Source organism: Corapipo altera, unplaced genomic scaffold (assembly GCF_003945725.1).
Source record: "Corapipo altera isolate COAL_440 unplaced genomic scaffold, ASM394572v1 51, whole genome shotgun sequence".
NCBI lineage: Eukaryota > Metazoa > Chordata > Aves > Passeriformes > Pipridae > Corapipo > Corapipo altera.
This window is the reverse complement of record NW_020884892.1, coordinates 1,532,100-1,558,437: the sequence shown is the minus strand read 5'-3', so window position 1 is coordinate 1,558,437 and position 26,338 is coordinate 1,532,100. Positions and strand designations below refer to the sequence as shown.

The following is a 26,338-nucleotide window of genomic DNA, read 5'->3' as shown; positions in this document are numbered from 1 at the left end:
CTTTGACATAGAAGGAAAGTGATGCAACAAGGGTTTGACTGAGATTATGGAAACTTTTGGTCCCCCCAGTCTCTATAGCCAAGATTTCAGCTCCTACCCTAAGGACTGGGTATATCTCATTGCATTTATGGTGACTTCAATGTACGAGTTTTCAGATGGACTTTCTATTCTATTTTTCATGTGAAAATACTGGTAGAATCCTTCAGAGTGCACTGGCAAAGCAGAGATCTTTCTCTTCAAAAGTACTTATTTTCTATTAAACCAGGAAGAACTTGGAAAGGTGGTTTGCATAAGACCTAGAGGGTACACACCTAAAATATGGAAAAGATAAACCTGTAAATATTGTTGACATTTTAGTTGGGTTTTTTTCTTTTTAAATTCCAACCCCTTGTTTTCAGTCACGCTAAATTTTCAGTATCCCTCACACAAGTGTGCAGTGCACACAGAGTTGCTCTCCCTGCTTTTTCCAATGGAAGAGAGGGAAGAGGACATAGAAAAGAGACATTTGAAAATATACAAATTGTGATGGGTGGAAAAATTATAACTGGGGAAGGAAATACATGGGGAGGAAAAAGGGAAAAATGGTCAATCAAAAATGAAGCAAAACTTTTTCTCCATTTGTCTCCTCAGAAGGATAGGGGTAAAAAGGATAAAGAATCAAAAAGGATATATGATTTCATAAATGTTCTTCAGATACAGAATTAAAAGTGGTGCCAAAACCAGCAAGTACAGAGAAATACCTGCAAATCATTTTCATGTGCTGCTCTGCAGTCTCAAAACTAGACATGAGACACTGGAAACATTTGTCAGGATCGTGGTTTCTTTTCCCCAGGAGAAGAAAACAGAGGAAAGTTTCTTAAAAGCTTTTGAAAGCACAGGTAAGTTTCTTTCTACTGCTGGTCTAGGGAAAACAAACCAAACCAAACCCCAAAACTCTCACAGCTTAGAGAAGGAGCTTCACAATCCTCTTGACTTTGCAAACCTCTCCAAAGATCACTGTACTGGGCTAAAGGGGGTTTGTAGCACTGATCTCTCTCCCTGTTGGTGTCTCCTGGGAGTAATTTCTCAGGTGACTACCACAAGCTATGGGCCTTTTTCCTGATACAGATGAACCAGTTGCTTTGCTGGGTTACTTTTATGACCATATATAGTCTCTCACAGACATTTTTTAATATCAGCCTGTAAAATGCCTTTGGATAATGCTGAAATACTTAGAACCTACCTAAATATCCCTTGGGCCTCAGTTATTTTGAGGTAGATTTCAACATTGCAACTCATCCCAAATAAGAGATGCTCAGTAGTGATGATGTTTATAGAGAAAAGTAGGAATTTTGGCTCAGAGGTCTGATGTTGTTCTGTCTCCATTATTTCCCTGATAATTTCTTTTCTTATTTATTTGTTTACTCCAATCTCTCTGTTTAATCAATGTTCAGTTTTCTCTTATGTTATGCTCACTGCCTATTTAATCAAACCTAAGAGTATAGTAGAGATCTTATTATTTTAATTTTTTTAGTGTTTCTTGAAGCCCCTGTTCTTGGATTCAAATAAAAATGGAAATCTTTTTTATTTGTTACCTTAAGAAAGCTTTACACCCTTTTCATTACCCAAAAACAAAGCTTTAAAACACACACCTTGCACCATAGAAATGAGGAGCCAAGTTTAATGATTCTAAAACCTATTATGGACATGTACAAGTCTGTAATGCATAACCCACTCATATTTTTGTGGGCCCTTAGTCTTTCTTTGATAAATACCAGGTAGTAATGTTGGGGAGTTGCAAATAGCATTGAATTTCCTCCCTGTGGCCAGCATTTTAGCCTGGGTAGCTCAGTAATGCTGCAGGGAGAGGTGAGGAGAACAAAATTCGTTCTTGAACATAGAGCAAGGACTGTGACAAGCTGGTCCTTGGAAAAAGTGATGTAAGAACTCCTGTCAAGGGAAGTATATGTTATTTAATCACAATGTCTTTGCAAGTCAGGTGCAAAATCTAATAATTGCCTTATTTAGCAGATACAGAAGCCAAATAATTTGTCTGAAATACCACATTTGTACCAAATTGTTGTCAGATCCTGGATTTAAATGGCATCATCCCCAGGTCCTTGAGACTGTGACACAGTCCTGCCTTGTCTATGTACCAGACTCAAATCACTACAGCCGGGGAAAAGTCACACATATCTCTAGATCTCTCCAGTCACACACATACAGGAGAGGGTCAGCCCTTTTGGGGTCTGTAACAGAAAATCTGTTGATACTGTGCTTATATAAACACCCTTCTGTATTCCACTAATGCCTCCTGCACCCCAGCAGTGTACCATGTTATACAGGGCAGACACCCTGACCGGTGTAAAGACCTTGTCAAAGTGGTGAAAGACAAGGAGATGTTGCTGCAGGACCCTTTTATTGTTATCACTATCGTCCTTTTGCAACCTCCTCACAACAGTCATGGCTCTGCTATTCTTCAAAACAGACCATCATTATTTAAGCTGTCACAGATTAAAATAGAAAGTTGCTATTTATATATGTGGAAGCACAAGGAGCTGTTTTCTGCACATTCAGTCAGGCGCATCTGAGTACTAATGAGTCCATGTTCTTTCATTGCAGCAGAAAACATACTCCAAAACATATCTCCTTACTCCAGACCTTGTCCCTGCCAAGTTTTGCCAAAACACAATATATTTTTGAGGATGTCTGACCTTCCAAGATCCAAAGATTTCCCCTTTCCCCTCTCACAGTGTTTCATAATAACTGAGTGACTCTGGTGAGCTGCAATTCAATTATTCACCCAATAAGTATAAACTCAGTGACTGAATTTGTAGAAGTGACAGTTTCGAATACAACTTGTTCCCAAAAATCTTTTCCATCACACAGATGGAAAGCTGGGAACCACCACCACCGGCTTTCACCTCTTCATCAGTGTATGAATCTCTGTTTCTTTCTAGTACCTGTACTCCCTTAGAGTCTATTGCCTCACAGCTCTATTTGTAACCAAGCATAGAAGGAAAATGTGTTTGTGCCAAATGCACACGTGTATATCAAAGAAACTTGCAGAACATACAGGGTAATATAAAGGCTGCACTGTGAAACTTGAAGCAGACATCACAACCACTCTCCTACCCTGCTATCTAGGAAGGAGAGTGCTGAGGGAAATAGCCTATATTTAACATCATGACTCAGACAATCTTCATAAGGATAACAGATTGTGACTAATCTTTTGCTGTTACTTTCAGGAAATTTTGTGGAGTGTGACTGGAAGGCTGCTACCCAACTTATGGATATATAGTACTGCTGAGCAAGGCACAGCACAGAAGGAACTCGTCATTTTCCAGGTGACTTGCCATGGAAGTTGTGCATGACCTAGTAGAGAATAACAGTAACTTGCAAAAAGCCAGTTTAAAAGCTACAGGAAAGCATTGTGCAAGACATTTACTTTAAGAATTACATAAAGAGGCAACAGAAACATCTATATGCTAGCGTAGAACAAAGACACAAGATAGTCAAAGCCTCCTGCTCTGCATCAGGCTCATCCAAAACTGTCTGAACTTAGTCATATGCTAAATTGACTCTCAATTCTCAAAATCTTTAACTCTTCAGCTTACTCTGAAACTGTTTCATTGTTATTGATTTTATTAAACAAATGGACTAATACATATTACTGACCTTTTGACCTTTAGGACCTTCAGGGCCAATTAGACCCCTCTCCCCCTAAGACAAAAAGAAACATGATTAATCAGACTGATCTTCTCATTATATAACCAAGCAAGGGGCATGATCCTGCAACTGCTGAGGACAACAAAAATGTTTTTAGGTTTAAGCGGAGAAGAGAACAAAGCTGACATGCCCTCAGGAGCAGTGACAATGGAACTGGTTTCTCAAAGGTCCTAGTCACAGCCAGCATCAGCAAGCATACCACCTTCAAAAGCTATGAGATCTTTTTCAATGTGGCTATATTTACCTCCAGAATCTGGTTTGGGTTTTTTTTTTTTTTTTTTAAGAAAGATGAACCTAACTGGACTGGACAAAAATAACTACTTTTATTTCGATGTTGCTACCAGGACTAGCAGCAGGGCCAAAATCACTGAATTAGGTAAGGAGAAAATACGTGGGAAAATTTCCATTGTTTCTACAGACATCCCCAAATGAAACATTCTTGTCTCAACACTCACCTTCTGTCCGGCAAGACAGGAGCAGTTGAATGTCTTGAGGTGGCCAACTTGCTCACTGCCAACAGTGGGCCTCACTTCCAGGGGAGGTGCTTCCGTCAGGACCGTGACCTGGCACTGCAGCCAAACACCCAAGGTCATGACAAAGCCTTTGATGCTGGAAAGTTTCCCCTTCCATGCTCTTTAGAGAAACCCCACAGGCACTACTGTATAACACACAGTCAAATGAGTCCTCAGGAGGAATGAAATCCCACAAAAGCCACTCATCCAAGCAACAGGGAAAAATGTGGCAAAATGAACAATGAATCTCTTTAACCAAGATTGAGGGGAGAAGAGTTGAAAGGAGGGTGGAAGTTTCTAGTAAGAGCTGGGCACAGGAAAATAGGCAGCAACTGGTGCTGGTTTTATCTCTTCCCAAATAAAACCAGTGGGAAACACGCTGAATATTTCACGCTGCATTTCTGTTGTTCCATCATCACTTCAGGGTTTTGTTTCCCCTGACAGTTTGACAAGGAAAGAGGAACTTGGAAACTTCAAATTCCTCATACTCATCCGTCTGCAGTGGTCCTCCTCTGGCTCTGCTACATTACCAATTACACAGTTAGGTTTTGTTCACCCTCATTAAAAAAAATTATAATCCCATACTGCCATACATTTCCTGATTTATGTTAAGAGATTTCAGTGAAGAGTGTTCACGTGAAAATGAATAAATGACAAAAAGGAGCTTACTGGTCCAGAGGGAATGTCGCAGCATGTCTCCAGCTCAGCATGCCGGGAATCACAGTAAATAACCATCCGTTGAAGATCAAACTGGAAAACAAAGCGAGGCAACAGTCTCAGACACACTGAATTATTAAAGACCGCATGTCCTTTTGCTTGGATACAAACAGAGTAGGCAAATACAAACAAAATCCAGATGGTGCTAACTTCAGAGTGATTCCATGGATCCTGTAGTCAGTCTCTAGCTCTACCTGTCAATAATGGACCAATATCTCAGCATGGTTCAAGAGAGCTGAACTAATGAGACCCTGAATATACCTATTAAAATTCTGGTGGAGGTATTCATGCTAATCCCCATGTTCTGGCCAAATTTCTGTCCGAGAAGACATATCCTGGACACCTCTATCCCTCCTAGAATTTTGTCTAGACACAAGGTTTGTTTTTCTCCTACTGTGCCTGGCATCTTCTGACCATTTACCCCTGCATGAGTAATGATGTTTAATACGCACATTTAATATGCACGTGCCATCCATTTTGCACAGATAGAAAGATTATACAAGTCTCAAACACCAAATGATCACACATAAATTATACCAGGTTAACACTGCTGCTGGACAATCATGTCCAACCTGCAGGTCTCGACTTCACTTCAATTGTACAAAGAGTCATTTAATATCCGAGGAACTGAGAACGTACCATGACTCTCCTGAGTTAACAAGCTTCCTTTCCCCTCCCATCTCTTCCTATCATGGGTGGAAACATTCATAATGCCAAGATCAGACAACAAGAGGCCTTTACATGGAGTTCAGTACCCAATGTGATGATATTTGTGTGTGATTTTTTCTGTGCTTTTAACTGTAGTACGTTCCGTATGATCAGGAAATTCCTTGAGAGTTACGGAAATTCTCCAATTCTGCAGTCAAGCTATTTCACTTGCAGAAGAAAGATGAAATTTCTCATTTTTAATCCCTATTATGGAGACACTGTAGGTCTCACATAAAAAGACAGCAAGTCCTGCGCATGATAGGTGCCAACCTGTCTTACCTATGTAACACTGGTAACATTTCAGCAATGCTGCCTCAGGAAAAGGGTCAATTACAACATAATCTCCAAAACCCCATTCATATGCTGCAAACCCAGTCCTGAACATTACCCCAGCTCTAATTTGGAAGAGCAGTACTCACATCGATGGGGACACTGTCATACAAGCGTTTGCCAATCACAGTCTTTCCTTGAATGTCAATGTTTTCCCTGTCTTCAATAGGCAGCACCTGCACCAGTTTGCAGTCTATGTAAAGTGAGACAGCCTTCGACTGGATGCTGAGGGCAATTTTGTGCCAGTTGCGGTCGAACAGGTCACTGACTCGTGTGTTTCTGAAGACCACCCTGACAGCGTCCTTGGTGAGCCCCACAGCATTGTACTCCAGAGCTTTGTTCTCTCCATCCAGGCGGATCGAGACCTGCACGGAAACAGAATGGATTTTTCTAAGGAAGTACAAAGTCTTCTCCTTCCTCCTGGTTGCTTTCCATCACCACCGACACCACAAATCCAGGGATGATACAGCCTGTGGTGAGAAGCCCAAGTAAAGAGCTTGGGCAGACTTTTGTGAGAGATATGGACAAGGAACCTACACCTGTGCAAGTAAATAAGATGTGGCTGCACAGGCTTTGGTGCAGACCCATGACCATCTAAAGCCAGGCAATGCTTGGGCATGGTTGGGTGGTAACACATCAGGGGCATCTCCCCAAAGGCAGAGAGACAAAGTTGAACCTGGTTTGGATCCCTCTATCCTGTGCACTCCTCCACTACTTCCTAGCAGTCTGTGCTCTTTACTCCCATCACATGTCCTCAGCTGTCCCATAGGACATAGATAAATGCTTCATTGCAGACTGGTATGAAACCAGCCTGATGAGCTGTAGCACTGCCCACATGTTATTTCAGATGCTTTGAACAGAAAACTACAGCTATACCCCATCCCCTGTCTTAAGAGCTACAGAGCAGGAAAAAATTGGCTTTTGAACACATGATACTTTTAGTTCATTTACAAATTGGTTTCTTCTTTTACCAAAGCCAGGCAGTTACCAGCAAGCATCAGGCAATGGAGCAGGCAGAGCCAGGGGAGCAAATGGTGAGTCTGCAAGCTGCAGAGCTGGAAGGAGTTTGGACCTCATTGGCACCGAGCTGTGTGTGATGTAAGCAGCCCAGATCTGACCCAACTTCTTCATGCAGCTGAGATCTGTGCTGGCTGGGAATGCCAGTTTGGATCAGCATTGGCTCAGAAGTGTCTACATATGTGAGCTGTGCAGGTGTGCAATGGACTGGCCAAAGCAGGACTGACTTTACATGTAATGGGGCTCATGAGGCTCTAACGCACTTCTGGCACCACATTTTAAGGTACTTTGACGTTATTACTGGAAATATTGACTGTTTTTTTCTCTTCACACCTAAATAGTTCAAGTTTTCAACTTCTTCCAAGAAATACTGCGTGATACATGCATTCTCACTCTGAAGCAAATAACAATGCAGGTAACACAGTAAAACATTTCATTTAATAAATGAATAATAATTGTCATCTAAGCCTTTTACCATTGTGTCAAACCCAGTTAGCTAATGCTTCCAACTGCACCTATCATTCACTGAGAGTTCCCAAAATTGTTTTGAATACCAGTCCTAAAGCAACAATACTGAATTACACAGCTATGTGAGCCCATGCTGACATTCCAGTTTAGAGTCATGAGTAATACCATCAGTATGGTATTTGGTGCTGCACCATATTCATTGCTGATCAGAAAAACATACAGCCCATCCAAACCACTCCCCCCTCAAGCACACTCAAACACCTAAACTCTAGTAAGCTGTTAAGAAGATGCTGTCTAAGGGCAGACAGCCCTTTAGTACACCCTTATGGCATTTTTCGTCTGAGAACACGAGAGTACTTCAAGAAAAAATATTTTATCATATCATGCAGCAGCCAGGACTTAGGATTATGGAGTTATAATAAGTGTTACATCCACACCAAAAGCAGGGACTCATAAAACTTTGCATGACACCTAGAAGAACTCTGTGCAAAAACCTGACATAACTCACTGCTCTGTGTGACAATAGTTTTCCAAACAGGTAAAATAATTTCTGTAAACAGAACTATCTGAACAAAACAACTAAAAACTCAACAGCAGTTTCAAGAGCAAGGATGGTATTTTTTGTCCCTCTTTCAAACTAACACATTTATTTTCATACTAATAAAAACCAAGGTCTATGCAAACCTTCCTCCAGGGCTGAATTAAAGGTAAAGAATTTTCAGCAAAATGCAGTGAAAAACAGGTAAAGGGATTTTTATCAGTCTGTAAGGAAAAAGGAGTGGGAGGTTAAGGCAAGAAAACTGGTTCATGGCAACAAAAAGAGAGAAAGAAGGCTGTTCCTGCTGGCCGCAAAAGGGCCTCTTACCTGTGGTATGCCGTACTTGTCAATAATCTGCCAAATATACCAGTCTTCTTTCCTGGAAGCCTTCCGGAATTTGAAGGTAGTTACAAAGGCATATTCATCAGGCAGACCTTGTGGAAATACATCCCTGGCATGGGGAGGGGAAAGAGAACATTGTATCAGGCTCAGCAGTGAAGAGCAGAACTTCTAAAACTCGCTCCATGCCCCAGCAACAGCTCCCTAGAGTGTCATTATAGTTCCTACAAAATCTGCTTTATTTGGAAGCCTGCAGAGAGATAAACATGAGTTTGTGCCCTCCAGGCAATTCTGTCCTTGTGAAACCCTTTTTAATTCCAATGGAGAAGCTCTCAAATTGGATAAGAAATAGTGAAAACCTGTAGTGGAGTATCTATCACCTTAAAAAGGTTGTTTTTCACTTGATGCTTCTGTTCATACAATCTGTAAATAATTCTGTTCTTCTCCAGGTGTGCTGGAGACCTGTGACTTCTGAGAATGGGCAGGAACATCTGAAACCTTCTATAAAAGTACAGTTATTGCAACAAACATTGTAATATTTGCCCCAAAACAGGTACCACAACTGGTGTCTTTCCAAGAAGATGTTCCTTGACTGATGACCTGCGAGAACAGGAGAACCTTCTCAAATCTAACATTGCAAACACATTAGCCAGAAATTTACTTGGTATGACACCACAACCAAATCAAACACTGTTTGACTCTACTCCAGCATAAAAACATACCATAACATGGGGATACAGGGCTGGACAGAAGGGATCACTAATACAGCATCATCTTTTTTTTTTTTTTTTTTTGTCACTAACCATTACTGGATGCCTAAGAACAGGAATGAATAGAACAAACATATCTCTCTCCTCCCCCCAGTTTTAGGGATCTGAGAGTCAAATTCAGAGACAAAAACAATTTCTATATTAATACATTTTTGTGGATTTATCTAATATGGACTTCTGCATCTTCCCCTTGAACTCAGGTAAACATGACATTCACAACATCCTTTGGCAAGGAATCACACTCTGCTACCCACTGTATAAGGAGCGTCCTCCTGTTTGTTCAGGACCTAACTCAGATCTTATCAGGGACAACACAATGAACCTCTTCTTGTTTTATTTTTTATAGCATTCATGACTTTTCAGACTTTGTTTATAATGCCTCTAAGCCATCTCTTTTCTCACCAGAAGAGTCCCAGTTAACATGGTTCTTCATGCCCAAGCCAGCCTACTTCTCTGATCATTCCTAAATAAACCCTTCCTAAATATCATGTCTTTGTTTTGGCACATCTGAGCAGTCAGGCACAAGTATTCATTAGAAAACAAAACACAACAGCAGCAATCAATGAAGAGCAAACTATGAAGACAGATTCTCTTAACAAATAGGTGACATAATCCATCACTATGTAGAAAGTGGCACAGTCAAAGGCACATAAAACTAGAGGTCTTTAATTACGTTAAAAGCAAAAAGTCCTCAAAATTTCCAGAATAGTCTGTTTTGCAATTACAGCAAAGGTTGAGAGCCGGTCTTTCCTAATGCCAAAATACTAGATCATATTTTAATCTGTGCTTTGAATTCCCTATCTTTTTAGTCAAGTTATAAATTCAGAACACTGTGGCTTCATCCATTGCTGTGGTTTTTGCTGTATAAAGTGCCCATGCAGGATGTGCACCATTATAAATTGGTTTTTCCTCTTAGGGAAAAAGGCACTCTCTGAACTCTTCCAACTTCTTCCCAAAGAAAACTGAACCAGAGTCCCAATAACTCCTTTACAAAATCCTTCCCTTAGGAAAGCACACAAGGCTGTCTTATTTTTTGGTACTGGTTATTTTACCAAGGAGGTCCGAGTTGACAGGAGGTTAGCAAATGTGATACCCATCTACAGGAAGGGCCAGAAGCAGCATCTGGAGGTGAATGGAAGTAGGACCTGGAAAGAGGATCACCTTAGACTAGATATTAAGAAAAAATTATTTACCAAAAAGGTGGTCAGGTATTGGAACAGGCTGCCCAGGGAGGTGGTGAATTCACCATCCCTGAAAATGCTCAAAAAAAGGTATGGATATGGCACTTGGGGACATGGTTTAGCAGTGAAAATGGCAGTGTAGGATAACAGTTGTACTCAATGATCTTATAGGTCTTTTCCAGTCTTAATGATTTTATGATTCTGGACATCTCTCAGCTGGGAACAGGAATACCATTATGCAAGCTTAATTTCAGAAAGGGTTTTCAGATACTTAATGCTCAGTGCCCACAGAAATAACTGGGAGTTAGGTACCTAAATATCCCTGTAAGTCTGGCCACACCTCATCACACAGGGCTGACAAACAGCCCATCAGGTAGATTTAAACCGACAGAAAGCTATAATGACATATTACCTGCCACCCTCAACTGATTTTTAAAGTGGCCGAGGAGCTGGCTGCAAGTTCCAAACAGAAAAAGGTTTCATGCAAAAAGCAAATCTGAAGACACTCATTGCTCTGAAGATGTAATAAAAGCTTTTTCTGAAGCAGTTGGTCCCTACTCCTTTTACAGAGATGCATTGCTACATATATAACAAGAACTTTGTTTAGGAGTTTTCACTTATTTCCTCACTAAAAAATTATCTCCACCTAGAAGTTCAGCTTTACTTAGAGATCCAAGGGCAGGAATTGCTGTCCCCAGAAATATTTTATTTTCTTCTTTCACACAAGGTTGACTTGGACTGATGATCCATACTACAGAGCTTTACTGGATGCCTGGTACCTACAGGGAGCACTTTGCCAGCTCCTTGGTCTATAATTCTGACAACAGGATAGATTGTAGAAGAGGACCTCATAAAACTCCAAGACAAAAAAATCCCCCAATGCTGCAGGTTAGTCTAAGAGTCAATTAACTCAACTACAAGGTCAGTTGAATCATAACTTCTACAAAGAAAAAAATTTAATAACGAGAAGGATTTTCACAACACAATCAACCTCACCCATTCATCCTTGGCGGATGCCTTTCTGGCTTCTACCTCAGAAACCTCAGTGAAGGAAGAGATACAACCTCTCTAGGTAATTTCTTCCTGTCTTTCACTGTCCTACATGCTGAAAAAAAACCAACAAAAAACCCAAAACACCAAATAACACCAAACCTATCCTAAATCTCACTTGGTATAATTTAATTTTCCCAAAACGACTTTTTTTTCCACAGGAGCTATGTGAACAACTTGTTCTCCTCTCTTTGCAGCAATCTGTTCTGTTTCTCAACTCTCCCTTCAGTCCTTTACTCTCTAAAAGACCAAAAAAACCTTCAGTCATTCCACCTCAGTCATGCCTAATCTCCTTTACCTTGTTATAAATAGGAAATAATGAGGGACCTCTTGAGATCATCTAAGCTAAAGGTTTTTCTTGTGTTTAGAATTCATGGATTTAATTTATTCCCATTCCTTCTCAGCCTGCCAATGAATATGACTAAGGAGATCCTGGCTCCATCTTCTTTGCTTCTTCTCTGTCAGGTATCTAAACACATGGATAAGATTCTCCCTCCCTGAGCTTTCAATCCTCTAGGCTGAACAATCTGAGTTGCCTCTGCTGTTCCTCATATGAAATACATGGGAAGAAGTAAGGAACAAGGATACTTTCAGTAGGTTTCTTGTTCAGTGTGGGAGGCTCCTGTAGCTTTTTGGACCATTTCTTCTCTGGGAAGGAGACAGATGATGAGACCAGGGCAAGGGCTCATGGAGAAACCTAAGGCGGGTGACTGAAGTGAAAGCTGATGTTAGGAAACAGAGACTCCAGAAAAACACACCAAGGCGTATACCCAAGACTCAGAAACCAGGGAAGACAACAATGTACCAATACAAAGACTAAACAGATCATGACTAGAAGCTTGGCTAAGAATCAGGTAGTTCTGTGAGGTGGTAGCCAAGACAGCTGAGATCATGGCTGGAACCAGAGCAGGCAAGAGAAAACTGAGGGATGGACATGGCCAGGAGGAAGGCCCTGGAGTCAGGACTCAGAGACACAGAGTAAGACAGTGAGACAAAATCTTGGCATTAGACAAGACAACAGTAATGAGAAACAAGCCTGAGCACTCAAAACCATACATTTGGGGCACAATTTTGGCCAGAAGATCCTCTGAGGAGCTGTGAACAAACAGTGGGACAGTCCCAGCTACACGAGGAGTGGGGAGAAGCACCAGCCAGATTTCGAGACTGACCCTCAGCCAGCTACAGAAACCTGTGAGTCTCTCAGTGATCAGATCATTGACTGCATCCAAGCTCCTGTCTGTTGCATTTGCCTGCTCACAGATGATGCCTCACCACAAAGAGGAAAAAGTTCATAGTTTTAAGTACAGATCAGAAGATGAGTAGGCACATTTCCCAGGCAGCTAAGCTGGCACTTTGTAAAAGTACTGTTGCTTATATAAAAGGATACAAATCCTTTAAGCAGATAATAAAGTGAATTACATATATTACTCAGTTAATGATTTTGTATCTAATTATGAGATGTTGCTATTGGTTGCTAAACATTGCTTGAGGTTATCTGTGAGATAGGACAGATGTTTTTGTTTGGTTTATTATTCCAGTTATGGGTTTTGTGCAGCTTTACAAGATTTTATTTTCTGTGAGCAATGACCCTATATGCAGCGTCTCAGAGTCCTGGCCTACAAAGGCTAAAAGGAACTAAATATGCGAACACCTTCCGTGGTGTTATATCTATTTGGGTTCGTTCCCAAACCAGAGGAGTGTGGAAGTTACAATACAAAAGGCCGAAAACATAAAAGTCTTTCTTTAATTCCATGTTTCAGAATCATTCAAAAGGAAGCTTAGTCATTTCAATCTACTAATTAAGGATGATTTTACTTCTTATTGTCCTTGGCAATAAAATATTCTACTTGTTTTAAAGACAACAGTAACAACAAATAAATGGGTGTAATCTGAGCAGACGGAAAGCCGTCATAGCTGGTTGGTCTGGCTTCACTCCCTTAGTCTTTCTGGGAAAACAACAATAGAAACAACAACAAAGTGCTTCAACCCTTAATTTGAAAAAGAAATTCAAATGGACGACTCTCTGTAATCTGTGATAACTTTTTTCAGTGGTTAATTACATTCATAATGAAAAGTAGGCCTTTCTTCCCTGCTGCTTTTTAGTGCCATTAACAAGTAACCACGGACTTTCAGTCTACCACTCTCCTTAGCCAAAGAACCTTTACTAAACTTTGATTTCCCAGAGGTTCTTACAGAGAACAATCACTTCAGTTGTTAACTGCTTCTTAATTTTACTTGTCTGCACTGCACTTCTTGAATTTCTCACTGTTAGACTTGCTTCACAGCTCTTCAAACTTTCATTCATCCCGTTTCTATCTGATGAATTATGGAAACTAGGATTAGACATCACATCGCAGCAGTGCTGACTGAGTTGCCTGATATGAAGATTATCAACTCATACTTGATAGTTCCTGCTTGTACTCCAGTGATTGCACTAGTCCTACTTGTCATAGTATCACCCAGAACCAAGAGATTGCTGTGAGACAAGTGAAATAGGTTTATTTCTACCTTCACACAGACCGGTTATGTATATATTAAGACCAAGATGTCTTTAGTTGGTTGGGTAGAATCAGATCACAGATCATGAGTTTACTTACCCTTAGACTTGATATCATTTATGGACTTTGGAGTAAACAGTTTTCCTTTCAGTATTTTTATATATTTTATATAATATATTTGTTATTATTTATACAATTTATATTTATATATAATTTATACAATTTAAATATTTACATTATTTATATAATATATTTTATTTATGTTTTATATATATTTTTACTTTTTTTTTTAATTGTGTGTTTATATGGAGAAAGAGGAGGAGGGAAAAGAGTAAATCAATCCAGGTTGACTCCAGGACAAAAAAATATTATGAAATCAAGAAAATATAATCCCGGGCCTTATATTGAAATATGCAGTGAGATGAGTAAAAAAAGCTAAAAACAGAATAAAAAATAACTGCCCTTCTCCATAAGAAGGCAAAGAATTACTATTGATTTTTTAAGCTAAAGTTCAAACCACCACAGAGAAATTTACTGCAAAAATGTTAATGATGACAATACTATCTATGGTTCATGGCTACTAAGTGAAATTATGCACTCACTCTTTTCAAGACTAATGTTAGCAGGGCTCAAGTTACAACCTGCAGAGAAACTGTTGTGATAGACTATGACACAACTGGCAGCCTTAGGTCATAAGAGGCTACCAGGACTGAATCCACATTGACACAGGATTAAAAATTACTCATTCTTTTACAAGGTCAAAACCCCTATTAGCTAAATGGTAACAACATCTACCAGGAACTGGCCTCTTGTGTTTAGCAAATTTCTATCCCAGTGGGAGCACCACAAAAAATTCCTTTTAGAAGCTATTTATTAAGCACTAAGTTCTTTAGTGAATTTCTTGATATTGTTCCTCAGAATCATTGAGATACATCAAACTTAGCTCATACTCTACCAGGATGGAGCCTATAGTTGGTGCAGAGGCTCCAAAGCAGCATTATATGTGTAGGTATCAGATAACTCCTACAAGGGTAAGCTAGAGGAACCAAATAGTGCAAAGCAGAGGTTAAAATGAAAATAAAGTGAAAAAAAACAGGCTACTCACTCAGTTTTCTGAACTACAGGAAAGCTTCCAAGTCGTACATAAGCACTCTGAATTCCATTTTCTTTCATTCCAAAAATCTGCTTCACACTGAATGAATCCATCAGGTCAAATCCTGTCCGTAACAAACGTATAAATACAAGACATTGATCAGGCAGTGGAACATGCCTTCAACTGTATTTAGGTTGTTATCTTAGACCACAAACAGCACTTTAGAAACCAAGCTTGTTCTTGTTGGGAAAAACCATAACAAAATTCTGACATAGTCTAATCTACTTAGTCCAAAACTCAAAACCAAGCATAAACTCAAACGGTAACAGGCCCTGGACAGAGTTCTCCAGAAATCAGTAGTTAATGTTTGCATTGCCACAACATCCTGAAAATGCTGTATAATTCATTAACCCTAATGTAGAAAAACACACAGGTGCAGAATGAAACACTTAATTGTAGAATCATAGAAGCACAAAATGTTTTGGGTGGGAAGGGGCCTTCAAAGATCATCTAATGCCAATATCTCTGCCATGAACAGGACACCTTCCACTACACCAGATTGCTTAAAGCCCCATCCAACCTGTCCTTGGACACTTCAAAGAATGGGGCATGCACAGTTTCTCTGGGCAATATGTACCAGTGCTTCTGCACTATCATTGTAAAATTTAATTCTTTCTCTCCAATCTAAATCTACCTTCTTTCAGTTTAAAACTGTAGTCCTTTGTTGTGCCAATACAGACCTTGATAAAAGGTCTCTCTCTCTTTCTTACAAGACCCTCTCATACAGGGAAAAGCCATGAGAAGGTCCTCCACAAGCCTTCACTTCTCCAAGCTAAGCATCCCCAACTGAGAATTTCTTCATAGCAGAGTTGTTCCAGCATTCTCATAATTTCCATGAATCTCTTCTGGATCCATTCTAATAGGTCTGTGTCTTTATCAAAAACCACTTGTCCAAGAAATTTGACTACATACGTTTTTCATAGCATTTTAACATAACTTACTCCAATCAACCTGTCATTATTATGAGTAATTAATTTTGACAGAAGATATTTGTTCAAAGCTTCTGACTTTGTTCTAACAAGCTATTATTAGCTCAATCATAAACCACACTAGTGAGTCTTCTCAACTCCAGCATCAATATGATCCCAGCCACAACTAGCCCATGGTTTTGGGACCTGAAGTCCCAGTTGCTACACCCTGCTGGGGACAGTGGGAATGCAATGGTGCCATGGTCAGGAATGCATCCAGTTCCTGGAGGTGCAGTACTGTGTGGATGCAAACATCCTACTTTTAGCTCCAAACTGGCTCCAAAGGGTTCAAATCCAAATGAACAGCCACTCCCAGAACCAAAACTCTGTGGAGTTACAGGTAAAGGCACTGTAAAAGGCAGGTTGTGAGAAACCAAACAGAGAATACCTGACTTTCTCTTATTTGGGCTATTCCAAACTCGTCTTCCCCTCACACGTGAATGATAACACACATTAACTCCTGTCTTTGTAATTCCAGCACACAAACCTGGTGACATAAGAGTAACTTATTTTGATAAATTGGTTTAAAACTATGTCAGTTCTTTTAACTTTGTTCAGTTGGTGAGCTCTTGAAACTTTTCCAGGGTAGATAAATATTTTTGTGTGATGAACTTAGGCCTGATGAGTCTTGGATTTCTTAGTTGCCCTCATGAACCTTTCAGGTTAAAAGGCACTGCAGAAGCTGAAAACAGCTGGAACACGAAAAGGCACCTACCTAATTATATAATTCTTCACATTATTATGAATAAATAGGTGCAAAACCCTGCATAGGCTAGTCTCTAGGCTAATCAAGATAGCAGACAGTAAATAAAATATAAAGCTTTCTTCATTTTCTGGACTTTTTTCTAAAGAAATAGCTTTCTCTGTGGAAATATAATCTTAATTGTTTGCAAAGAGAGAAATGGTTGCCTGGTGCCAAGTTGAGGCCTTTAGTATTACAGTAACTTTCCTGGCTGTCAACAGCTTTTCCCTCCTGTCCACTCTATTTTCAGCTATTACTGGACATTCAGGAAGGTAAATAAAGTAGTTAGGATGCTCCAGGGCCTCATGGCTCCATCTCATAATCACCTCTGCAGCAACTCCAGTGATACACCTTTCTGACAAACTGCAACCAGCCACGACTGCAGCTATAAATCATGCTAAATGGACCCTACTAGAACTTGAAAACTCCCTCCTGGCTATCACAAAACACAGTATGACCTGTCCCTGTAAGCCATCCAACAGTTTATTCCACCATGTAGTACATATGCCTCATCTGCCCCAACCCCAGGAATGTGAGGAAGGCAATTGAGTGTTGCTGGCACAAAGAGACCACACTGACTGGGAAGGAAAATTGTTAACCATTCACAGGAGATGGGCTGTGGATGGTGAAGCCTAAAATGCTGCCCAAGTGACATCATTATGTCAGGTCACCAGGAGCCTCAAGCTGTGAAGTATTGCTCATCTCATGGAGCTTGAGAATCCCTATTGCTAAAAAATACCCAAGTGCAAGATACAGTGAGACAAGAACATCTTGCTGAGTCTTTCCCTCATTAGCTCAGACCCAAAGTTGCTCCCATTTTCTCTGGCAACTCAAGCAAATGTTCACATCATGAGCAACTCCGAAGGCGTGCACATTAACATGTTTTTTCAATGGAAATGAGTTAAGAGTCAGACTCAATCCATCTCTTCTTTTTTTTTTTCCCTGAGATTTCCTCTCAAAATGCAGTTTCAAAAGCCTAAATAACACTATAAAGCATAGGCAAACTATTTTGCAAACAGAACTTGCTGTAATGAAAATAAGTCATGCTCACAACTTAATCTCATTTACATTCAAGATTGATAAAGCACACAAGTGAATCATAATAGGATTTTCCTCATTCAGGCTATGGATAGGTAAATTGCAAATTCCTTTATGTATTTTTTCATTAAATTACATATGAGGGCTGTTCTTTGAAAAATGTTATGTAGGTCCGTTTGAATGATAAGACTTCAGATGTCTCAGAGTTCACACCCAAACACAGTGAAAGGATCTGATTTAATCAGACTATCAATTTGCTCTGTGTCAAATTTAGATAATGCCTCCACTATGCTCAGAGGGAGAATGGGGCTTTGGGCAACCTGGTCTAGTGAAAGGCACCCTTGTCCGTGGCAGAGGGATTGGAACTAGATGATCTTTGGGGTCCCCTTCAACCCAAACCATGCTATGATTCTTTGGTTACAGAGCACTTCACATGGAGTTCATCTGACTACATGTCAGCTCTCTAGACAGGATGATAACAGAGTCTCTCATACAGTTTGGCACAGGTGCTTCTAGGGAAAGATTATTTTCATACTAAAACAGATGTCAAAAACTTATACTTCTATTCCTTAACATGAAGAAAGCTTGGGATGCTCCAGTTGCACACTAAACCTCACCTAGTAAACATCTACAGCTGGTGAGATAACCTCCACTGCTGGATACTCCATTGCAAACCAAAGCCCTTGGAGGCAATGGACACTTTGGTTGCTGGAGGATTTCAGTAGCATTACAGAAAACTTGTCATCAGGCCATGCACTAAAAAATTGAGAACTCTGCCAAGGATGAGATGCGTCTCAGTTTCAGCTGTCTGAAAAGGAGACATCTGGTGTATCCAAGTTTCCTCTGTTCCCTTTTGAGTCAGCAGAGAAATATAGGGGTTTTTAAGAAGACAGCTCATCACAACTGTCTCTGATCTAAGGACTGACTGAACCCCTACCAGGCAGGGCCTAGCTACTTCTGTTCAGTAGAAAGGGAGCTCATGCTGACAGGAATTCTCAGAGTAATGAAGTTGTGTGAGACGTATTCTGTTTGCAGGGAATACTCTCCATTTTGTGCAGTGAGTGAAGCAGAAGAGGACAAAAATGTTAACTAATCACACATAATTTATATTTACATTGTCTCATTTGCCATCAGGATTGAATAAACGTTGCAGATTTTTAAATTCAGCTATCAGCTTGATTAATCAGCTATTATTTTCAAAATCTCTTCAAGAGAAGAAACAAACAAACCCAAAATATTGTTATTTGATCTGAGAAAGTAGTCAAGTCAGATTGCCCAGGTGGAACTGGGAAAAAAATACCTAGGAAAACCTCCAAAATTAATTTGTGACTTAAAGTAATCTCTAAGACTATTTCAGCTGAAGGACAAGAAAGTACATTATTACTGTTACCACTACTAGTGGTATTACTACTGTTAGTGCTACTATTACTACTAGCATTTTGTTTATCTCATATGCCTGGAAGCAATTTGGATGGAGTATGTTCCCTTGACTTTAGGACTGGAACTGGGATTGTGAGGGAGACAGCATGAAGCTTTCAGAGTTTAAACCTTGAACCACAATAATAATGTAAAAAATAAGCAATGCTGTGATCATTTCTCCAGCACTTGAACAGGATGTTTCCCTGGCAGTGTTTTTCCACTAACAATGCATTGAAAGTTGCTTACTGAGGACTTTCGCCAGACAGTTTAATGTGTCATATAGCATTTTCGTACTGGACTTACAGACAAAACAGGGGTTGTTCTTTGGTTTTTCTACCACCAAGGAAGTACCACATTGTCAGTGACATATGGAAAGAGATCCCATACATAACTTCCCAGTCCTGTCTACAAGTAAATGGGAAAGAACACACCTGCCTAAATTTTCATGGACAAAGGTTACTATTGCACCTTGTTCAAGCACAGGATGAAAGGGTGGGACTTTCCTGTTCTCAGTTGCTTTGATTTAAAAGGTTTGTGTACCAGGACAGGTGTGGTTTCCCAACTGGCTTATAAACTGTTTAATCAGTAGTGACATAAACATGGCATTTAATAAGACTGTCTTTGATCATAAGCCTCTTACTTCATTAGAACTTCTGAAACAATATGGGGCCACTGAAACCCTCTAACATGATTACATCTCCTGAAAAGCAGCAGACCCTAGTCCATATTAAAACTAAAATAGTGAGCTGAAAGAGAAGCTCAGATTTGTAACAGCATACTTGGCTGGAAAAGTAATTTCTTATGCATTGCTCTGCTGATCAAATCAGCCGAATGTCTCGTTACCCGTAAGTAATAACCCCCTTACAGGAAGCAACCTGTTTTCCAGAATAAGAAAACACACCCAGATCTTCCTGATACAGGGAGAAGTTGGCAAAACTTGGCGCTGGACAATTTATACATCATCAAACTGTAATATGCAGCCAGATTCTCTTTAGCGGGATAGATGTCCATGCTGCACGCAACACCCTAAAGCACAGCCAAAGAATGATCAAACAGCTCTGTACTCATTCTGTGGTCCTACAACCTTTGTTGCAAGATAATTATCTGAAGACCAGACTAAAGGGGCCATGCTTGGTTGCCCTGAGTATGAGATGGATTTTGCCTGGCTCCATTAAGGATCTGATACAGACAGTGTGGTGGTAGCAGTTGTGGATGTTGAGATTTTCCTGACTGTCCTGTATTCAGGGGCAAAAACTCACAAAATTTATACAGCACTTAAACCCAGAAAAAAAAAGCAACAAAGGTAAGTTTTAATAGCCAGAAAACACAGTAGTGAGCACATTTGGAAAGACTTCTCAATGTAGGACAGAGTCAGTGACTTCTTATTATGCCCGAAGAAGTTTTCTGAGAAAAGGCTCCTGCTTTGCATCCCCAAGTATCCCAAGATAACACTCACAGGGGGAACCACTGGACTACTTCTAATAGTGAAAATTTTTGGTGAGACAACAACCTGGATAGGAATGTGGAAAACAGGTGAGAAGGGAATCAGAAAAGGCACTGGACATCACAGCCTCAAGTGTGGTGTCCAGAATATATTTGTTATGGAAGACTTCCAGACAAAAATACTACTATCAAACAAAGTAGCTTTTTCAGGAAATGCTCCTTACTTTGGTCTTACTCAAACTCTCAGCTGAATTATCAACCCTGTCAATGCATTGATGAGGGCTCACAAACAGACAAGATCAGGGAGGTTGTGATAATCTACTGGTTCTCCGAGACTTCTGAAAACAGCAGTCTCTATAGACTGTGATAAAATAGCACGTTACTTTTACTAGAGGATAGTTAATGGCAATAAACTTTATTGTAGACCAGAGAAGTGTATAAATGCCTATAGAAACTGTATCACTTGGGAGTCTTTCAGCAAATACATGATCTTGTCAATTTTCTTGCCTAATATTTCTGCAGTCTTGAAACTTAAGCCTCCATGGATTGCCTGTGTCCACAAAGATGAGTCCATATGCTCACTAGATCCTCAATGTCCCTTTTAATTCCTCCAGTACAGTCTGCAAGGTTGTCACCACTATAGAGAGCCCTAATTTTTCTTACCTATCTTAGTTACTTTTTGTGCTAAAATATACTCTAAAAATCAGAGAAAAAATATGTTATCATGCCATATTCTAAGCTTACATGGTGTATTTAATGAGATATGTCTGAAAATTAGTTATGTGAAACGAGAGTGTAGATAAGGGTTATTTTTCTTCTAAACATTTGTATCTAAACATTTGGTGTATTTATCTTCCACAGTGCTCTAGGCTGAAAACAGCTATTTCTGGACAGGCAAGATGTGTCTCAATTCAGGGTTGGGCTAGAAGTAAAAGTGTCCAAATCCTAAAGGAGAGACCTACTACTTTTTTCATCATGTGTTGCTGTTATTGTTATAGTAGCCATCATCTGCTACAGTATTTTTGCAGTTCCTGACATTTCTTCCTCCACAGGAAAGGAAATCACGTCAAGAGCTGAGACAGTATCAGATTTTAGGAATATTTTTGAGAACTCACCGAAGTGTTCATCTCCAAGGCTCTTCTACCACAACAAAATTACCCACATCCATACCAGTAAATCATTGCCCCAGTCATAGTTGCACTTGGCAACAGGAAGTAGTATTTTGGAGAGGGTGAGGTTCACACTGATGCCATCATCATTCAGTGTCCTAGTCTTTCTGGTATGCTGGCAGGAGGCAGTCAGAAAGGCCTTTTCCTCTTCATTGATGATCAGCTGCATGGGTTGGTGAGCTGCCTGTGATTTCAACACTGGGGTCAATGACAAAGCAACCAGACACAAAATTTTCATATTGTTCCAGCAGCCCTATGGGGCCCACGGGTGTCATTTGTTTGCTCATGGCAATCAGGGCAATGGGGAAGGCTAGAGTCAAAGAACCATAAAATCATAGTACCAGAGAGTCACAGGGTCATAGAATGGTTTGGGTTGGAAGGGACCTTAAAGACCACATAGTTCCAACCCCCTGCCATGGGCAGGGGCACCTTCCACTAGACCAGGTTGCTCAGGGTCCCATTCATCCTGACTTTGAACATCCCTTTGTCAGGGATGGGGTATTCCGAAATTATCTGGAAAACCTTTTCCAGTGCCTCACCACTGTGAATAATTTGTTCCTTATATCTAATCTAAACCTACTTTCTTTCTCCTTGAAGCCATTCTGCTTTGTTCAATCACTACATAAAATGTCTTTTAAAATGTCTCTCTTGGCTTTCTTGTCAACTCTCTTTAAGTACTGGAAGGTTGGAAGAAGATGTCCCTGGAGCCTTCTCTTCTCCAGGCTGAACATCCCCAATCTCTCAACCTGTCTCCATAGTAGAGGTGCTCCAGCCCTCTGATCATCTTTGTGGCTTCTGCTGGACTTTCTCCAAAAGCTCCATGTCCTTTTTATGTTGGGGAACCCAGAGCTGGATACAACACTCCAGGTGTGGTCTCACAGGGGCAGAGAAGAGGAGCAGAATCACCTCTCTTGACCTGCTGTCCACACTGCTTTGGATGCAGCCCAGGATGTGGTTGGCTTTCTGGGCTGCAAGTGCACATTGCCCAGACATGTTGAGCTTCTCATCCACCTACAACCCCAAGTCCTTCTTCTCAGGCCTATTCTCAATACATTCTCTACCCAGCCTGTGTTTGATCTTGGGGTTGCTCTGACTCACATGTAGCACCTTGTACTTGGCCTTGTTGGCCTTTCTGAGGTTCACAAAGGCCCACTTCTCAAGTCTGTCAAGGTCCTTCTGGATGTCATCCCTTCCCTCCACTGTGTCAGCTGCACCCAATAGCTTGGTGTTGTCTGCAAAAGTGCTGAGGCTGCACTCAATCCCACTGTCTGAGTCACAAAAAGAATGTCAAACAGCATCAGTCCCAATACCAACCCCCGAGGGACACCACTTACCACTGGTTTCCACTTGGACATCAACAATTGATCACAACAATTTGAGTGCAACCATCCAGCCAATTCCTTATCCAAATCCATCTGTTAAATCCATGTTGCTCCAATTTAGACACAAGTATATCATGCAGTGTAGTGCCAAATGCTTTACACAAGTCCAGGTAGATGAGTCTTGCAGCTCAGGTACTGTTTAGACCTGTCTCATTGCAAATGTTTGTAAAAACATAATTTGAAAGAAAGAAGCTGGCTGGAATAATTTTTTTCCAACTCTCTCTGGCTGTCAGAAGAAATAATTTCCAAAGACTTACAAAAGATAAGAGTTCTGTCTTCTTGCACTGTTTATTCGACTGTATTCCAACTCTCCAGCAAAGACAGAAAGAAGAAGAAGCAGCTTATTTTTGCATGGATAATGCACCCCATATTCAGCACTCCCAGTAGTTTGATTCATCAGCAGCAGCCATCAGTGGTTATCTGACTTATACCCAAAGCATTAAGGAATGAACCTCTGGAGGAACAACCAGAGATTTATTGGCTGTCCACAAGCCCTGCATGAAGCAGTGCAGTGGAGGCTAAAGGGGTTGTACAAGTCATTAAAAAAAATTAGTTTCCTAAATTTTACAAGAAGCTTGCAAGGGAATTTTGGAACTATAAAACTTTCCGAAGCCTATAGATTAAAGGCCTCAAGAGTGTTTTAAAGAGGTTCTTGCCATTAACCAGTTACCCTTTGTGTCCACTGATGTTACAGCTGGGATTTAAGTAGCATTTCATGCTGACCTTTCTTCTCACCAGATCCCCAGATTTCAGTAAGGAGAGCAACTAAGAGCTTAAGCTAATAATGAGGCCTTGCTGAAGCACATGGGACAGGTCTTACACCAACATGAAGGAAGTATCTTCCAGTATTTATTATTATCTTCTAGGTCGCACTCAATAAGGTGGCTTAGAGCACCTTATTTTAGACAGTCTCAATTTTATAAAAATTATAAATCAGATTTACCCCCAGTCCATGATGCCACCATTTAGGCTGTTGGCCTGGTTTGCTTTCTCTGCTCACGACACTGGAAGACACAATTTATACTTTTGCTTGGCCCCAGCAAAGAAGCAAACCACAAGTCTCACACAGACCACAAAAAGAGGTTGATCTCAGCTCAAGAACCAGTCAACATTTGGGATTATAAGGAGCAGAAACCTTATTTGAGATGTATAATGGAGTTATACTTCAAAAAGGAGCAAGCTTCCAGAGGCAGTGAGGCAGGTGAGCAGGCAGCCACTGGAGTGAAGTATGGGGCCACTGTTTCAGAAACATCAGTCTAAAGCTTCAGCTGAAAACACAGGGTACAAATACAGCACTTGGTACCCTTGCACAGGAAAGAAAAGATGGTCTTTCAGGAAAGATAAAATGGACATAAACCAGTAAGAAAATTTGACCAAAGATACAGTATGAGAGAAAAGAAAAAAATGGAAGTAAGTAAGTAAATACACATTTCTAGCCGTCACACCTAGTATAAAGGCTGTAGTAATCTATCCCCCAGACTGCTGTAAAAACAGGAAATAAATTCATGTGTCTGAGGCAGCACCTTTCAACACCTGATCTCATGTTAATAACACACCACTTTATGTGATGCATTGTTCTGTTTATCTGCATCAGTCTCCTTGTTCTCTTTTACTCTTTTGCCTCTCAGTTTTTGAGCAGTTGCAAGTGGCATATTGAACGACACTGAAAGCTGGTTCTGACAGCAAAATCTTCCCCTCATTATTGAAGGGGTTTTTTTGTGTTGAAGTCATCTCCATTTTCTCAGTGATGGACTCTTGGCTTGGTGCCATGAACCTTCTTTCAGCTCCATTCCTGCTCCAGTGATTTACAAGATTAAACAGGAGTTCATTATTCCTTTGATGTCCTTGTATGCCAGATAGGCTTGCACTAGCCAAATTTACCATGACTGTTTGTATTAGGTTCTGGTTTTAACTAGTTCCTTTGTTTTAAAGGCCTCTTTTGAGTTCCTCAGGTGTCAAAGTGCTCTGTGTTCTTCCAGAAAGCCACAAAAGGGCACATCTGCAAACTCATCCCTTGAAATAGCCTTGGGAAGGGCAAGACTCCACACCTCTTTGAATATAGGTTTTATTGGTAACACCCAAGAGGACTGTAGACATATAGCTGAGACAAATGACAGCAGGTAAGTGTTTAGGAGCCCAGAGTGGCAGGACTGATGAAGTCAGTATAACTAGCAACAATTCTTACTTCTTGCTCATACAAGAAACTAGTATTATTTTTAGTGTAAGAAAAGACATTTGAGGAAAAACTTCTTACTAAGACCTGCTAGATTCTCCTTGTCAGGCTGTCTGGGCTATGGGAAAACTGCACCAATAAGCTATTCATGAAAATAAAAATATTCCCATTAAGTTTAGGTGTGATGAACAAGGCCTAATAGGAAAGCATGTAGGGACTGCTCTTTAAGAAACTTTTGTGGTTGCTTAATATCAGTACAAAACTGATAAGACCCACCAGTATCCCAAAACCTGGCCACAGCTCTCCTTAGAGAGCATTCATATCAGACAGACTAATTTAACTCGAAGCATTGGGAGCAGCTTATTAAGATTCTATATATTCCTTCTTCTCATCATGTGTACCATCCTCAAAAGCTTACACTGATGAAAAATCCATGGAATGGTTTCTAAAGTAGAATTAAACTAAATTATTTGGACTAAGAAATACCTGAAAGTATCTCATGGATAGACAATCTATTAGTCTTTTTATAGCCAAAGGACTGGTTGACTCTTGCGCTATGAACAGTCAAAATTTAGATTATTTTCTTTTCATCAACTTTAAATACAATGGAATAAGAAAAAGACCTGGCTTGTTTAACTTCTCAGAGAAAGTAAACACTGTTAGTTAAAAAAAAAAAGGCCTTTAGGGACAGATTTATTTTTATTTTGTTTAATATGTAGGTAGATCTGAATAATTCATGTGCACATTCCTGTGCAGGGTTAACCCTTGTTAAACTTTTTGTGTGAATGCAGAAGTCAGAATTTGTCACTGCTAACACTCAGACCAGGGAAAGCCTTTCACAGGGACTGCTCAGCTGTTACCAGTTTACTTCCTACAGTAGCACATTTTTAAATAATTTCAGCATTCATTCTCCATATTTCCTGATGTCTTTGAACAGCTCAGCCAGGTTGCCTGCTCCAGCACAGACCTGATGCCTAGATCATTCACAGTGCCAGAAGTCCACTGAGGTCCATGA

At 40.3% G+C, this 26,338-nt stretch overlaps 1 protein-coding gene across 1 annotated transcript in view; it reads right to left on the bottom strand.

Annotated features, from left to right (window-relative positions):
* COL22A1 (collagen type XXII alpha 1 chain) overlaps positions 1–26,338 on the bottom strand; it is a 221,166-nt gene that overhangs the window by 118,737 nt on the left and 76,091 nt on the right. Inside the window, exons 5-10 of the mRNA XM_027645748.1 lie at positions 14,942–15,053; positions 8,326–8,449; positions 6,065–6,340; positions 4,890–4,970; positions 4,164–4,277; positions 3,658–3,702 (exon numbers count right to left, since the gene is read on the bottom strand). Coding sequence (XP_027501549.1) covers positions 3,658–3,702; positions 4,164–4,277; positions 4,890–4,970; positions 6,065–6,340; positions 8,326–8,449; positions 14,942–15,053 — 752 coding nt within the window. The remainder of the gene's footprint in view (positions 1–3,657; positions 3,703–4,163; positions 4,278–4,889; positions 4,971–6,064; positions 6,341–8,325; positions 8,450–14,941; positions 15,054–26,338) is intronic.